This window comes from Poromitra crassiceps (assembly GCF_964638095.1).
Source record: "Poromitra crassiceps genome assembly, chromosome: 21".
Taxonomy (NCBI): Eukaryota; Metazoa; Chordata; class Actinopteri; order Beryciformes; family Melamphaidae; genus Poromitra; species Poromitra crassiceps.
In genome coordinates this window covers 9,679,179-9,696,678 of record NC_139638.1, presented here as the reverse complement: position 1 = coordinate 9,696,678, position 17,500 = coordinate 9,679,179, and the positions used below count along the sequence as shown (strand labels likewise).

General features: G+C 43.1%; 1 protein-coding gene across 1 annotated transcript in view; it reads left to right on the top strand.

Moving 5' to 3' along the window:
* The window catches only part of LOC310795508 (matrix metalloproteinase-17-like), a gene marked incomplete at its 5' end in the record, with an annotated part of 137,671 nt that overhangs the window by 52,996 nt on the left and 67,175 nt on the right, over nt 1–17,500 (top strand). Inside the window, 2 exons of the mRNA XM_083657572.1 lie at nt 6,582–6,714; nt 7,890–8,025. Coding sequence (XP_083513698.1) covers nt 6,582–6,714; nt 7,890–8,025 — 269 coding nt within the window. The remainder of the gene's footprint in view (nt 1–6,581; nt 6,715–7,889; nt 8,026–17,500) is intronic.

Genomic DNA, 17,500 nt, shown 5'->3' with positions numbered 1-17,500 from the left:
GCTGGGGAAATAGGGGGGGGGGGGCAAACACAATAGAAACTACAAATTTGATGTCTTGAGTCGAACTGAGAGGTGTAAGATCAGAAAAATAATTATTTTTGGGGAAAGTGGCTGGGAGTCGAATTTTTTGTTTTTGTTTTTTTGCAAAATTAACATTGAAGTCAATGGGAAAACTATGCAATGGATTTTGAAGCCTTGTAACTCAACCAAATGTTCAATCAACCCCAAGGTTAGATATTAAGGTCAAATTTCAAGGTATTTGGTACAGGATGCCCGCTGAAAAAAATGAAATACATTAATTTTGTAAGAATTTCCTGGAGGTCTCAAAAAGGCGGTTTTAATGGAAGTCAATGACCGTGCAGCCGGTCCTTAGCAGACGTTTAAGGATTATTTGAGTTTCTGGGTGCCAGGACGATGTTTTTCTAGTTTTTTCAACGTGAATTACCATAATAAACCATAAAAAAAACCTGTGCTTAATCTTACACCTTTCGCTCCAGGATTTTCCAAATTACACTTACGCGATTATTGCTTCGCACCGGCTGGGTGGACCAGCAGGGTATATTGATATGGACATTTTTTGTAGTATTTTGGAAAGTGAACGACTATTTTCTCGAACTTTCTTTGGACTGTGGTTTGTAGGGCTGGCACGGATCAGAAAACCCACCGATCGGATCGCGTGACGGATTTTGAGCCACGGATCACGGATTTTTCGGATCAGCAAAAAAAAAAAAAAAAGGCTATATCAGATTTTTTCTCTCAAAATTAGATTTTCGATTTGATTTTTTAATACTATTATACTTCTCTAACCATTTGTTGCCCTGCACAGCTCAAAAAATATTTTTTTCTCATGACACAATTTATGCTTTTACTCTGAAGGCAGAACAACCCAACTTCCTGTTTTAGGTCGCACTGCGCCTAACTTCTTGGCTGTTGCTTGCACGGATTATTGCACGGATTATCCGTGATCCGTGCCAGCCCTAGTGGTTTGACACATAGTGGTAAATCCAAAGTTTGGTAAAGTATGAACTGCAGTCAATGGTAACCATAAGGTAAACAAAAATTACTTTTTCAAAGAAGATTTAATTGTCTTGAAAACATTTGATAATGCGTTATTATACTCCCCAGCATTTCCCAGTCCCTCCCCACCCATCACTTTCCTGCTCTCTCCTCTCTCACATTCCCCCTGCTCTCCCTCCCTTCTCCTGCTCTCTCCTCCACTCTATCCTATATTTCTATTTTTTCTATAATTCTTTATCAATTGTTCAATGTGTTATCATTACTACTGTAATTTGCTGTGTGCAGCACGTGTGTGTGCAGCACATGCGTGTGTTTGTGCACATGCATGATCAGACTGTGTGTATGTGTGTGCAGCACATGCGTGTGTTTGTGCACATGCATGATCAGACTGTGTGTATGTGTGTGTACAGCACATGCATGTGTCTGTGCACATGCATGATCAGACTGTGTGTATGTCTGTCTGTGTGCAGCACATGCGTGTGTTTGTGCACATGCATGATCAGACTGTGTGTATGTGTGTGTGCAGCACATGTGTGTGTTTGTGCACATGCATGATCAGACTGTGTGTATGTGTGTGTGCAGCACATGCGTGTGTTTGTGCACATGCATGATCAGGCTGTGTGTATGTCTGTGTGTGTGCAGCACATGTGTGTGTTTGTGCACATGCATGATCAGGCTGTGTGTATGTGTGTGTGCAGCACATGCGTGTGTTTGTGCACATGCATGATCAGGCTGTGTGTCTGTGTGTGTACAGCACATGCGTGTGTTTGTGCACATGCATGATCAGGCTGTGTGTATGTCTGTGTGTGTGCAGCACATGTGTGTGTTTGTGCACATGCATGATCAGGCTGTGTGTATGTGTGTGTGCAGCACATGCGTGTGTTTGTGCACATGCATGATCAGGCTGTGTGTATGTGTGTGTGCAGCACATGCGTGTGTTTGTGCACATGCATGATCAGACTGTGTGTATGTGTGTGTGCAGCACATGCGTGTGTTTGTGCACATGCATGATCAGGCTGTGTGTATGTGTGTGTGCAGCACATGCGTGTGTTTGTGCACATGCATGATCAGACTGTGTGTATGTGTGTGTGCAGCACATGCGTGTGTTTGTGCACATGCATGATCAGACTGTGTGTATGTGTGTGTGCAGCACATGTGTGTGTTTGTGCACATGCATGATCAGACTGTGTGTATGTGTGTGTGCAGCACATGCGTGTGTTTGTGCACATGCATGATCAGGCTGTGTGTATGTCTGTGTGTGTGCAGCACATGCGTGTGTTTGTGCACATGCATGATATGTATTTGTATCGTGGTTTGTATCTCCCTCCTACAGTTCAACAACAGAGCATATGGTCACGTTTAAGAACTTGACTAGTAATGTTAAAAGGTGTTGAGCAGTGGAAGTGCCAGAACTGATTTACTGACATTTCGACGCCGGCTCCTTTTCACACATGCCGACATGCCGTTAACATTGACTGACCAGACTCCGGTGTGAAAGGGGCTCACGAGAGAGTGTCAGACATATGTTACTAGTCTGTTTTAGGCTTCATTGTTCTTACCATCTTGCAATTCTTAACCTTTGTCTTTTCTGTCTTCTTTTCCTTCTGTTATAGAATGTAGTGGGGTTATATAGAGTTCAGCCTTTTAAAAGTACTATACTGTCCTCCCAATCTCACCTCAACTAAATTATGTTTGTCTTGATCTAATGTAGCACGGCTCAGCATGCTGCTGAGTGCTGACCTGGTCAGACAGATCTGCTGAGATGTTGTCAGGCTTCAGGCCAGTCGCTGGCTCCCAGAACATAATGATGTCATGAGATGATGAACAGCTGCTGAAAGCGGGTCGAGTCATGGTTCTGTAGAGGCAGCACAGATGTAACGTGCTCACACAGTAGGGGTGCTCCAAAGAAAACGATTCTTGAAAGGATCGCGATTCTTAATGCCACGATTCCTGGATCGATTCCAAACTCCCAAAAATAGATTCTTCTTTGTATTGTATTTTTTTTTTACAGTGCACCTGAAGGCAACATGCAAGATACCGGCTGAATAAGTGTCCAAATGTTCATGTCATTTGTGTACTGTACTGCCACGGTGCCACCACCTCTTGCACTTAACTCATTCACTGCCAATATCTGACTGGCATTTTTGGCACAGGCCAAGTATTTCCATAATGTTTGGTCATCTTTCAAGACCCACAGTAAATTCTGTACTAGGACTACAGTGATGTCCAATACCTCGAAATGAAGATCTAAGTCTCTACTTTCACCCCCAAAAAGAAAGTTAGCTTTTAGCATGTTCTGTACTCTACTTATAACCCTTTTTATACACCCCATGTTCACCAAAAAAGCCTGTCTGGGAAGAGAAAAGGGAGAAAAAAGCATTTTTGTAAAAGGGCACAATCTCAGGCATAACTCACTCTCAATTCTTTTATTTTGAACTGTATTGACATCAGACATGTAAATATTATTCGTTAGGACACAAATGACAAAAAATATATATATATATATATATATATATATACACACATGAAGTGCTTTTTTTTTTACATTCAACAATACAGTTTACTCGGTGTGAGTGTGCAGACAGACAGACAGACAGACAGACAGACAGACAGACACACCGACAGACAGACAGACAGACAGACAGACAGACAGACAGACACACACACACACACACACACACACACACACACACACACACACACACACACACACACACACACACACACACACACAATCCCCCTTTTAGATTTCTAACCCAACATAGGATAAGCAATAACCACGCCCTGTGGCGCTGGGATTGGCCAGGAGCAACACTGGAGGGCGAGCAGCCCAGCGATTTCATGAACCAACTGAAGAGCTCTTGAGAAGGACAGCGGGCTGCTGTGAGTGCCTTCTGCCCGCTGCTGCCTAGCTGTTCCTGTGTTTATTTTGATTTGTTCTGGTACACCGTCCTCGTCCATGTCTCCCTGTCATATCTATGATCGTTCCCGTTTTCCCCTCGGCTATTCAACACGTCCTCACCGCCCTCGCAAACTGATCGATCATTTCCTCATTCCTCCGATGATCAAACACATCTCTTGATTACTTTCTCCCGTTTTCTCCTGGCTGGCACAGAGGAAGGCGACTCCAGCTCGGCGTTTCAATGGCGTTTCTCCTGTCTGCACAAGGAAGCGTTACCCGTTCTCTGCTTTCCCTCTTGCTCAATTTCAAAACAACAGCTGCGGTATGTGTTTGATCGCGTGCTGTCGGCTACCCTTTGAAGGCAGGGACCTGTGTCTGTGTGACAGGCTGGGCAAGTGTTTGCTGCAGGCGCTGCACCAATAAAAACAAAAACACGTCAAACACGTCCTTGGCGGGGAAGGCCATTGCTGATAACACGTTAAAGACGTCATTGGCGGTGAATGAGTTAAGAACTCTGGTTCCCCCCAAAATCTATAAATCCCCAGCCTATAAATCCATCTTATCTGAAGAACATAAGGGGGGAATTCCCCCCTAGTTTGCAAAATGAATTTAGTAGTAGTAGTAGACTGTAATACTTCAGAAGTTGAATTTGAAGTTCAGCATTAATACATTTGTCATTTTTTGTCTTAGATTTACCTTTGTGTGTTGATATAAAACTACATAATTGAGAATCGATTCTAGATTCTGGAATCGAGAATCGTTGGAATCGAGAATCGATTCTGGAATCGGATCGTGACCCCAGGAATCGGAATCGGATCGGATCGTGGCTTAGCCGGATCGGAGCACCCCTAATCACACAGTGTGCTCGCACACAGTCCTTTTCCTGCATGTGTGCACTGCACACAGATCTACACAGTAACATACATTAAATTGAACGAGTTAAATTGGTTCTGATTCATTTTGCAAATTCCAATTGGATGGCCCGGCATCATGGGAGTGACATATTGATTTTGAAAACACTTAATATCATGCCTGGTCTTCCTTGCGGTTAACATAGAATCAATGTGGCGTCCCTACAGCCTTCACATGCTTTGTATCAGGATACCTTTCAAATCACATTCAGGAAATGGATGTTGTTTCTCATTCTCCTGATGGTACTTACGGTCAGTTCAATTCCCCCGCAAGCGTGTCCCGTGGGCTCGCAATGCCAAGGACGAAGAGGCAAATATCAGTCAACAGAGAGTTTTGGAAGAGCGAAGTCATTTAGTTAATTGAATTTTCCCCCAGTGTTGTCGATAGAGGACGGCTGGCTCGGCATCGAGCTGTGCCACTCGACTCCGATGAGAGCTGATCCCAAAGCCATTTGAAATCAACCCGGTCTGACGGGCTATCTGATTAAGGAGGGCAGGTTTGTGTCGAGCAGACGGTGAGCAAGAGAAAACAAGAAAGGAGAAATGACAAGAAACAGAGAGAGAGAGAGACAATGAGACACAATAGAAACGGCGAGAGAGGGAGAGAGGCAGAGAAAGAAAAATGATGCATGAGTAAAGCGTGTGTGTGTGTGTGTGTGCGTGTGTGTGTGTGTGTGTGTGTGTGTGTGTGTGCGTGCGTGTGTGTGTGTGTGTGGCACAAGGGGCGGGGATGAGGTCGATGGTTGTTGATCAAAGCATTTGCCTCTAATTGGAGTCAGAGATGATTAACTCCAGTCCAGATCAAAATCCTTTTAGCCATCTACACGAGCTGAATACTGAAGATGCACGCACGTACGCGCACACACACGCACACGCACGCACGCACACACACACACACAGTGAAGATGCAGATCCACAATGAGTTGAACGAAGGATTAGGGTTGTCAAAAGTATCGATAGTATCGAAAAGTATCAATACTGAAAATTTGAATCGGATACAATACTCATTTGCAACAGGTATCAATAGTATCGAAAGTATAATTATTTTTTTTATGGATACAATACTCATTTGCAACAGCTTTCTTTTAATGAAAAATCACTGATTTCTCCCTCCCTATCATTGGTGCTTATCTGTTGCTTCAACAAGCTAAACGTGTTCTGATGGCTAGAGCAGGGCTAATCTGCTGTCTAAGTTCAAAGTTTGATCAGGTCTAGATTATGGAGAAGTGTGCGTCTGTCCGTCCATCTGTCTAACTTAATTTTTATGCTTCTTGATGTGTCGTCATCCCCCCCTTCCCGTGGTATCGAAAATGGTATCGAGTATCAATATTTTCCTGGGTATCGGTATTGAAGTAGAAATTCTAGTATCGTGACATCCCTACTAAGGATCATTTTCAGGCATGCACATATATTATAGGCTATAACTTTCCACTTACACACAAACACAGAGGTGTCGCCGGGTCAAAGCCCGTCCAGAACATAGGGACACGGTCCACACTATGGCTTATACCGAGACACTGCAGATGAACAGGTGTTGTGGACCTTCTCAGAGTCTTGGAATGCTTGGAGCTCTTGAGATGTTTTGACCGGCTCTCCAACACCGTGTCAACTGTTTCCCCCTCCAGGATTGGCTGAGTAAGTTCGGCTACCTCCCGCCCCCTGACCCTGTCAACTGTTTCCCCCTCCAGGATTGGCTGAGTAAGTTCGGCTACCTCCCGCCCCCTGACCCTGTCAACTGTTTCCCCCTCCAGGATTGGCTGAGTAAGTTCGGCTACCTCCCGCCCCCTGACCCTGTGACTGGTCAGCTTCAGACCAAGGAGGCGCTGACCAACGCCATCAAAGCCATGCAGAAGTTTGGAGGGCTGCAGGAGACCGGCCTCTTAGGTATGTGGGCGTGGGTGTGTGTGTTGTTCCTCTTAGGTATGTGTGTGTGTGTGTTTGTGTGTGTGTGTGTGTGTGTTGTTCCTCTTAGGTATGTGTGTGTGTGTGTGTGTGTGTGTGTTGTTCCTCTTAGGTATGTGTGTGTGTGTGTGTGTGTGTGTGTGTGTGTGTTGTTCCTCTTAGGTACAGTATGTGATTGGGGGAAGAGGCGGTGTCGTTCGTGGGTGTGTGTGTGTGTGTGTGTCTGTGTGTGTGTGTGTGTGTGTGTGTGTGTGTGTGTCTGGGATATTGAGAGGAAGACAGTTTGTGTGTTTGCATAGGCCTACATCGTGTACGTGTGTGTGTGTGTGTGTGTGTGTGTGTGTGTGTGTGTGTGTTGTTCCTCTTAGGTATGTGATTGGGGGAAGAGGCGGTGTCGTTCGTGGGTGTGTGTGTGTGTGTGTGTGTGTGTGTGTGTGTGTGTCTGGGATATTGAGAGGAAGACAGTTTGTGTGTTTGCATAGGCCTACATTGTGTACGTGTGTGTGTGTGTGTGTGTGTGTGGTGTGTGTGTGTGTGTGTGTGTGTGTGTGTGTGTGCCTACCTACTACCTACACATACTCAGCATAGCATAAATACAGGGTTTCCACAGGTCCTTGAAATCCTAGAATGTTTGGGAATTTGATGGGGAAAATCAAGTCAATCTGTCAATAAAGACACTTTCACAATTATGCAGTGATTTGATTTCAGCCTATATAATTTCTAAAAGTAGATATTAATGATCAAACATTTCCATTCATGTAGCCTACAGTATTTATGTTTTTGTTTCAACTACAAACATAAATAAACGTCAACTTGAAACTATGTTTCAACTACTACACACAGCATAATATTTTAACCTGTTTATAAAAATAAAAAATAATAATAATAATAAAAAAAAATCGATCTCTGGACATGTGAATCGATAATCGAGGATTAAAATAAAAATCGATTAAAAATCGGAGAATCGATTTTTTGAACCCAGCCCTAGTGCTTACACATTAATTAATTAATTACACCTTAAACCATAATAAATATTGAATCTGTATTTATTGTTTATATATAAACATTAATATTTTCCACATGCTATAGTATATTACAGTACCGGTATGTATGCTGTATAGTAGTCTGTGTAGTATTACTGTTCTGTTGTATTGCAGACCAAGCCACTCTGGGCCTCATGAAGACACCCAGGTGTTCTCTGCCTGATGTGTCCGAGACAGAGGGGACGACAGGCCGCAGGAGGCGGAGCCTGAACCCCCAGAACAAGTGGAACAAGAGGCACCTGTCCTGGAGGTAGGATCAGATTATACTACACTATAATACTACACAGCTGTCCTGGAGGTAGGATCAGATTATACTACACTATAATACTACACAGCTGTCCTGGAGGTAGGATCAGATTATACTACACTATAATACTACACAGCTGTCCTGGAGGTAGGATCAGATTATACTACACTATAATACTACACAGCTGTCCTGGAGGTAGGATCAGATTATACTACACTATAATACTACACAGCTGTCCTGGAGGTAGGATCAGATTATACTACACTATAATACTACACAGCTGTCCTGGAGGTAGGATCAGATTATACTACACTATAATACTACACAGCTGTCCTGGAGGTAGGATCAGATTATACTACACTATAATACTACACAGCTGTCCTGGAGGTAGGATCAGATTATACTACACTATAATACTACACAGCTGTCCTGGAGGTAGGATCAGATTATACTACACTATAATACTACACAGCTGTCCTGGAGGTAGGATCAGATTATACTACACTATAATACTACACAGCTGTCCTGGAGGTAGGAACAGATTATACTACACTATAATACTACACAGCTGTCCTGGAGGTAGGATCAGATTATACTACACTATAATACTACACAGCTGTCCTGGAGGTAGGAACAGATTATACTACACTATAATACTACACAGCTGTCCTGGAGGTAGGATCAGATTATACTACACTATAATACTACACAGCTGTCCTGGAGGTAGGATCAGATTATACTACACTATAATACTACACAGCTGTCCTGGAGGTAGGATCAGATTATACTACACTATAATACTACACAGCTGTCCTGGAGGTAGGATCAGATTATACTACACTATAATACTACACAGCTGTCCTGGAGGTAGGAACAGATTATACTACACTATAATACTACACAGCTGTCCTGGAGGTAGGATCAGATTATACTACACTATAATACTACACAGCTGTCCTGGAGGTAGGATCAGATTATACTACACTATAATACTACACAGCTGTCCTGGAGGTAGGATCAGATTATACTACACTATAATACTACACAGCTGTCCTGGAGGTAGGATCAGATTATACTACACTATAATACTACACAGCTGTCCTGGAGGTAGGATCAGATTATACTACACTATAATACTACACAGCTGTCCTGGAGGTAGGATCAGATTATACTACACTATAATACTACACAGCTGTCCTGGAGGTAGGATCAGATTATACTACACTATAATACTACACAGCTGTCCTGGAGGTAGGATCAGATTATACTACACTATAATACTACACAGCTGTCCTGGAGGTAGGATCAGATTATACTACACTATAATACTACACAGCTGTCCTGGAGGTAGGAACAGATTATACTACACTATAATACTACACAGCTGTCCTGGAGGTAGGATCAGATTATACTACACTATAATACTACACAGCTGTCCTGGAGGTAGGATCAGATTATACTACACTATAATACTACACAGCTGTCCTGGAGATAGGATCAGAGTATACTACACTATAATACTACACAGCTGTCCTGGAGGTAGGATCAGATTATACTACACTATAATACTACACAGCTGTCCTGGAGGTAGGATCAGATTATACTACACTATAATACTACACAGCTGTCCTGGAGGTGGGATCAGATTATACTACACTATAATACTACACAGCTGTCCTGGAGGTAGGAACAGATTACACTACACTATAATACTACACAGCTGTCCTGGAGGTAGGAACAGATTATACTACACTATAATACTACACAGCTGTCCTGGAGGTAGGAACAGATTATACTACACTATAATACTACACAGCTGTCCTGGAGGTAGGATCAGATTATACTACACTATAATACTACACAGCTGTCCTGGAGGTAGGATCAGATTATACTACACTATAATACTACACAGCTGTCCTGGAGGTAGGATCAGATTATACTACACTATAATACTACACAGCTGTCCTGGAGGTAGGATCAGATTATACTACACTATAATACTACACAGCTGTCCTGGAGGTAGGAACAGATTATACTACACTATAATACTACACAGCTGTCCTGGAGGTAGGATCAGATTATACTACACTATAATACTACACAGCTGTCCTGGAGGTAGGATCAGATTATACTACACTATAATACTACACAGCTGTCCTGGAGGTAGGATCAGATTATACTACACTATAATACTACACAGCTGTCCTGGAGGTAGGATCAGATTATACTACACTATAATACTACACAGCTGTCCTGGAGGTAGGATCAGATTATACTACACTATAATACTACACAGCTGTCCTGGAGGTAGGAACAGATTATACTACACTATAATACTACACAGCTGTCCTGGAGGTAGGATCAGATTATACTACACTATAATACTATACAGCTGTCCTGGAGGTAGGATCAGATTATACTACACTATAATACTACACAGCTGTCCTGGAGATAGGATCAGAGTATACTACACTATAATACTACACAGCTGTCCTGGAGGTAGGATCAGATTATACTACACTATAATACTACACAGCTGTCCTGGAGGTAGGATCAGATTATACTACACTATAATACTACACAGCTGTCCTGGAGGTGGGATCAGATTATACTACACTATAATACTACACAGCTGTCCTGGAGGTAGGAACAGATTATACTACACTATAATACTACACAGCTGTCCTGGAGGTAGGAACAGATTATACTACACTATAATACTACACAGCTGTCCTGGAGGTAGGAACAGATTATACTACACTATAATACTACACAGCTGTCCTGGAGGTAGGATCAGATTATACTACACTATAATACTACACAGCTGTCCTGGAGGTAGGATCAGATTATACTATACTATAATACTACACAGCTGTCCTGGAGGTAGGATCAGATTATACTACACTATAATACTACACAGCTGTCCTGGAGGTAGGATCAGATTATACTACACTATAATACTACACAGCTGTCCTGGAGGTAGGAACAGATTATACTACACTATAATACTACACAGCTGTCCTGGAGGTAGGATCAGATTATACTACACTATAATACTACACAGCTGTCCTGGAGGTAGGATCAGATTATACTACACTATAATACTACACAGCTGTCCTGGAGGTAGGATCAGATTATACTACACTATAATACTACACAGCTGTCCTGGAGGTAGGATCAGATTATACTACACTATAATACTACACAGCTGTCCTGGAGGTAGGATCAGATTATACTACACTATAATACTACACAGCTGTCCTGGAGGTAGGATCAGATTATACTACACTATAATACTACACAGCTGTCCTGGAGGTAGGATCAGATTATACTACACTATAATACTACACAGCTGTCCTGGAGGTAGGATCAGATTATACTACACTATAATACTACACAGCTGTCCTGGAGGTAGGATCAGATTATACTACACTATAATACTACACAGCTGTCCTGGAGGTAGGATCAGATTATACTACACTATAATACTACACAGCTGTCCTGGAGGTAGGATCAGATTATACTACACTATAATACTACACAGCTGTCCTGGAGGTAGGATCAGATTATACTACACTATAATACTACACAGCTGTCCTGGAGGTAGGATCAGATTATACTACACTATAATACTACACAGCTGTCCTGGAGGTAGGATCAGATTATACTACACTATAATACTACACAGCTGTCCTGGAGGTAGGAACAGATTATACTACACTATAATACTACACAGCTGTCCTGGAGGTAGGATCAGATTATACTACACTATAATACTACACAGCTGTCCTGGAGGTAGGATCAGATTATACTACACTATAATACTACTAGGGCTGGGCGATATGCCGATAGATATCGTTTTCACGATATCAAATGTATTTCGTTTCATATGATGCTCTATCATGTATATCGTTGTGTTGCAAATCACACTCTTTTTATGGCAATATTGTCCGTCATTTGGACGACGCTGTGCTTTCGTTTTCTTTTTTTCTCACGTCCACACACGCACCAGACTCTGGCAACAAGCTGAGTGGCACAAATCAGCCGGTGAGTAGAAAGAGCAGGGAAACGTTAGCTCCACTCTAGTCTCACGTAGTCAGACCCACCGTCGACGTCATCAAGCTTCCACGGCTGGCACTGCCGTCCGCCTAGTCTACCCAGGCATCTGCGCTCTGTTAAGCCCGTGTTTGATACATATTTTTGGGCAAAACATCTCCTCTCGTCCTCCCAAGGAAATCCATTGAGGAGCCGAAAACCAAACGTCTAGCTTGCTAAAGCTAGCTAGTTAGCTTTAGCTTCCTTGGGTGAGAGTTGTGCTGGATAACCGGGAAATCCCGGATTGGAGTATTTTTGTTGAGTGAACTGAACTGGTAACGTGGAAATCCCGAAGTCAAGATTCAAGATTTGTATTGTCACTCCGTAGTACAAGTATCACGTGTGAAACTCCGTTACTCCTTTAAGTACACAGCTGTGCTGGAGGTAGGAACAGATTATATTATACTATAATACTACACAGCTGTCCTGGAGGGAACAGAACACGATCCTCAAAATCACACATGCTTGCCTCTAAGATCCCCATCTCTTATTGACACTAGCACCATTCAAAGAGCCCTCATCGTAGCACGCGGCCCCAGCTACCCCCGAGAGCCATTCTTCAGCTACTCCCATCAGTCTGGAGCAACACACCCCTAATCTGAGAGAAATCACTGCCCGCAACAATCTCTCTCTCCCCCTGTGTCTCTGTATTTACCAGATGGTGTTTTGTTGTTGTTGGTATGTTTACAGGCTGTGTGGGGCATAATAAATGATCTATGTATCTACTAGAAGATGATACTACATAGCTGTCCTGGAGGTAGGATCAGATTATACTACACTATAATACTACACAGCTGTCCTGGAGGTAGGATCAGATTATACTACACTATAATACTACATAGCTGTCCTGGAGGTAGGGAACAGGTCCAGACAATGTGCATTATACAGTAGGGGTGGGAATCGTGGAGTAACTCACGATACGATACGGTCACGATCAGGGGCGGACTGGGATCATAATTCAGGCCGGGCATTAGATACCAAGCAGGCCAGGCCGATACGGGCCGACACGCGTGCCGGCGTCCGAAGGGCGGCGGCGAAAAATTTAGGCCGTTTGAAGCCAGATTTGGGCCGTTTGAAGCCCAATTTGGGTCGTTTAAAGCCAGATTTGGGCCGTTTGAAGCCCAATTTGGGCCGTTTGAAGCCCAATTTGGGCCAAGTCCAATTTTACAATGAGATGCACCTACTTTAAACCTGAATAAAGTAATAAAACCAGTGGCCTGGCCTGGCCTGCAAATTTTTTTTTTTTTTTTTTTGCAGGCCAGGCCAGGCCACCGGGCATTTGCCCGACGTGCCCGATTATGCAGTCCGCCCCTGGTCACGATACTTGGCCCTCGATAACGATATTATCACGATACAGCGATTCTGCGATAATCGATATATTGGAACAAATTTAACCTACGATACATCACGATATCTGTGTAACTGAAGAGAAAAAAATACCCACTAAAAGGCAAGAAGCAGGTATTATGAATTTATTAGCAGAATTGACATGAACTCACTCACTCATACCATTTTCGATACCACAGAGGAAAAGTTACACATTAAGAGTATTTTTTATTATTATTATTAAAACAAGAGAACAATGGCATATATTCACAATATATTTTTAAGTTGTCTTAAGTACCGTAATTTCCGCACTATAAGCCGCACCGGAGTATAAGCCGCAGCAGCAAAATTGCCTGTTTGTTACATATATAAGCCGCACCGGACTATAAGCCGCAGGTGTTTTAATGTTTTTTTTTTTTTTTTTTTTTTTTTTATTGTGTTTTAATGTTTAATTACCATATGTAAGGGTTCATGCACAGAGGGGATTGTCGGGAAAGAGATGGCTGTTTGAGGAAGCTCCCATTTATTAACATTTCAACAAAACAACATAACACAACACCACCTGTGTTTTTTTTTACAGTGCACACAGTGTCCGCGGTGTGGTGAAAAGAGGGCAAGAGAGGAAATTAAAACAGAAGTGGATTTATAGTTAGAAAGAGTGCTAAAAAAGAGAGATTTTTTTTTTTTTTTTTTGGAAAAAATCCATAGATAAGCCGCACCGTTATATAAGCCGCAGGGCCAAAAAACGGGGAAAAAGCCGCGGCTTATAGTCCGAAATTTACGGTAGTTAGTGGGGGGTGGGGATGTTCCAGCTTTCATGTTTTATGTAGGCTACAATTCCCTCCAAAGCCTCCCTCAAGCTGAGCTGCTGCCCCCAGTATGCTCAGAGTGTAGCCCAAGACAGCCCAAACACCAACTCTGCATGTCGGATTCAGTTATAAATCGCAACTTTGACAATTCTGCACCAAAGAACTTAAATCGATAAGAACTGACGACTGGATTGTTCCCCTCAGTGGTTCCACTGCAACATCAAGGCGGGAGCGCTGTTGTAAAAAAACAACAACACAGGCCTTCAATACTCTTTGTCTGCTACATCCGGGTACCTCCACCGGCAATGCGTTTAATGTTAAATTTAGCTGCAATCTACAAGCCGGGTCCATGTATCAACAGATTTCAAAGCCAATATGTTACTGGAAAGAGCGTCACTCCGACTGGTTAACAAGTGAAACATTTGGTCACTCACACTGGCGTTTTGAGCCTGGTGATGGTGAAGTGGTTACAGCAGCAGTAGTGGGATTAGCTAATGTGGCTAACAGCTGCGGTGCTGCGTGTGTCTGTGTGGAGGAGGCAGAGGGAGCGCTGCTGGTATCGATAAACTTGATACTGTAGAAAATGAGTATTGTATCCGTTTAAAAATGTTTAGTAGCCTATCGAGTAAGTACCTAAGTATCAATATTTTTGACAACCCTAGGACTCTGTTTATCAAAATGGCTGTGGGCGAATCAGTTTAAAAATCCTGCATATTTTAATAACCTATCGATACTTGGTGCCAGTGTATCGATAACGTATCGCAAGTGGAAATATCGCGATACCGTGAGTATCGCGTATGCATGTTTTCAGTGTAGTTCATTCTATTTCAAATCTGCCAGATGCAATTCTGCTGTCAGGTTGATTCATTCAACACAGCTTTAGTTAATCTCAGTCCAGTCACAGTGCAACACAGTGCAGTCAGCCATCAGTCATGATCTACCACACAGTGCAGTCAGCCATCAGTCATGCTCTACCACACAGTACAGTCAGCCATCAGTCATGCTCTACCACACAGTACAGTCAGCCATCAGTCATGCTCTACCACACAGTACAGTCAGCCATCAGTCATGATCTACCACACAGTGCAGTCAGCCATCAGTCATGATCTACCACACAGTACAGTCAGCCATCAGTCATGATCTACCACACAGTGCAGTCAGCCATCAGTCATGATCTACCACACAGTGCAGTCAGCCATCAGTCATGATCTACCACACCTCCACTGCTTTTCCTCCGTCTGCATTTCTTTTGATAGCTTGAAGCACTGATCCAAATCTGTTGTTCTGGATCAATTGGGCCTCAGAGGAGGTGCATTTTGTAAGAGTGGCCCGCTGGCTGGAGAGACCTTTAACTAAACAGAAGGTTTATCTCAGAGGAGATTTACTGTATCTGAAGTGCTCTTTCAAGTGCTTGTGGGGAAGTTGGAAATGCAGCCAGGATTACAGTAATGTGTACAAAGGCCATATACTGTAAAGGTCTTTGTCTGCATTAATTAGACTAAGTGGTGTAACGCCTGCACTACACAGCGTGTGTGGCATTTGTGTATCCAAACTGGTTCCCCATTACAGCACGGCATGTACAGGACGGTTCTTGTTGCGTCCTTGGTCTGCTGGTTTTGTTGTCCATAGCTACATTTGACCTATGGCGAGGGTGCACAGTCTGTTGCCATAGATAACCTCATCTCCAACATGACTTTAGTCTCGGCTCCCAGACGTTTGGTGAGCGGCGCCAACAGCGCCACCTAGCGACTGCGAACTGAGTCTAACATGAGTTTAAGTGGTTTATGTATCCTCTTATTGTGTTACAGGAAGCAACATCTTACCATTTATTTATATTTATGTGGCATGTGTGTGCGCTGAGTGCAGCAGTTCTGCGTGTGTGTGTGTGTGCACGGCATGCGTGCGTGGCATGCGTGCGGGGTGAGTGCAGCAGCTGCATTGAAGTCAATGGTAAACTTCTGCCACAAACGAACATAACAGAAAACGCAACCGCCGGTGTAGTTAAGCTGTAAGTCTGATTGTGTCAGGCCCAGGCAAACAGTCAGTGTGTAGATCAAAGACATCATAACTGTTACAGAGCAAAGGCCCAGGCAAACAGTCAGTGTGTAGATCAAAGACATCATAACTGTTACACAGCAAAGGCCCAGGCAAACAGTCAGTGTGTAGATCAAAGACATCATAACTGTTACACAGCAAAAGCCCAGGCAAACAGTCAGTGTGTAGATCAAAGACATCATAACTGTTACACAGCAAAGGCCCAGGCAAACAGTCAGTGTGTAGATCAAAGACATCATAACTGTTACACAGCAAAAGCCCAGGCAAACAGTCAGTGTGTAGATCAAAGACATCATAACTGTTACACAGCAAAGGCCCAGGCAAACAGTCAGTGTGTAGATCAAAGACATCATAACTGTTACACAGCAAAGGCCCAGGCAAACAGTCAGTGTGTAGATCAAAGACATCATAACTGTTACACAGCAAAAGCCCAGGCAAACAGTCAGTGTGTAGATCAAAGACATCATAACTGTTACACAGCAAAGGCCCAGGCAAACAGTCAGTGTGTAGATCAAAGACATCATAACTGTTACACAGCAAAAGCCCAGGCAAACAGTCAGTGTGTAGATCAAAGACATCATAACTGTTACACAGCAAAGGCCCAGGCAAACAGTCAGTGTGTAGATCAAAGACATCATAACTGTTACACAGCAAAGGCCCAGGCAAACAGTCAGTGTGTAGATCAAAGACATCATAACTGTTACACAGCAAAGGCCCAGGCAAACAGTCAGTGTGTAGATCAAAGACATCATAACTGTTACACAGCAAAGGCCCAGGCAAACAGTCAGTGTGTAGATCAAAGACATCATAACTGTTACACAGCAAAGGCCCAGGCAAACAGTCAGTGTGTAGATCAAAGACATCATAACTGTTACAGAGCAAAGGCCCAGGCAAACAGTCAGTGTGTAGATCAAAGACATCATAACTGTTACACAGCAAAGGCCCAGGCAAACAGTCAGTGTGTAGATCAAAGACATCATAACTGTTACACAGCAAAAGCCCAGGCAAACAGTCAGTGTGTAGATCAAAGACATCATAACTGTTACACAGCAAAGGCCCAGGCAAACAGTCAGTGTGTAGATCAAAGACATCATAACTGTTACACAGCAAAAGCCCAGGCAAACAGTCAGTGTGTAGATCAAAGACATCATAACTGTTACACAGCAAAGGCCCAGGCAAACAGTCAGTGTGTA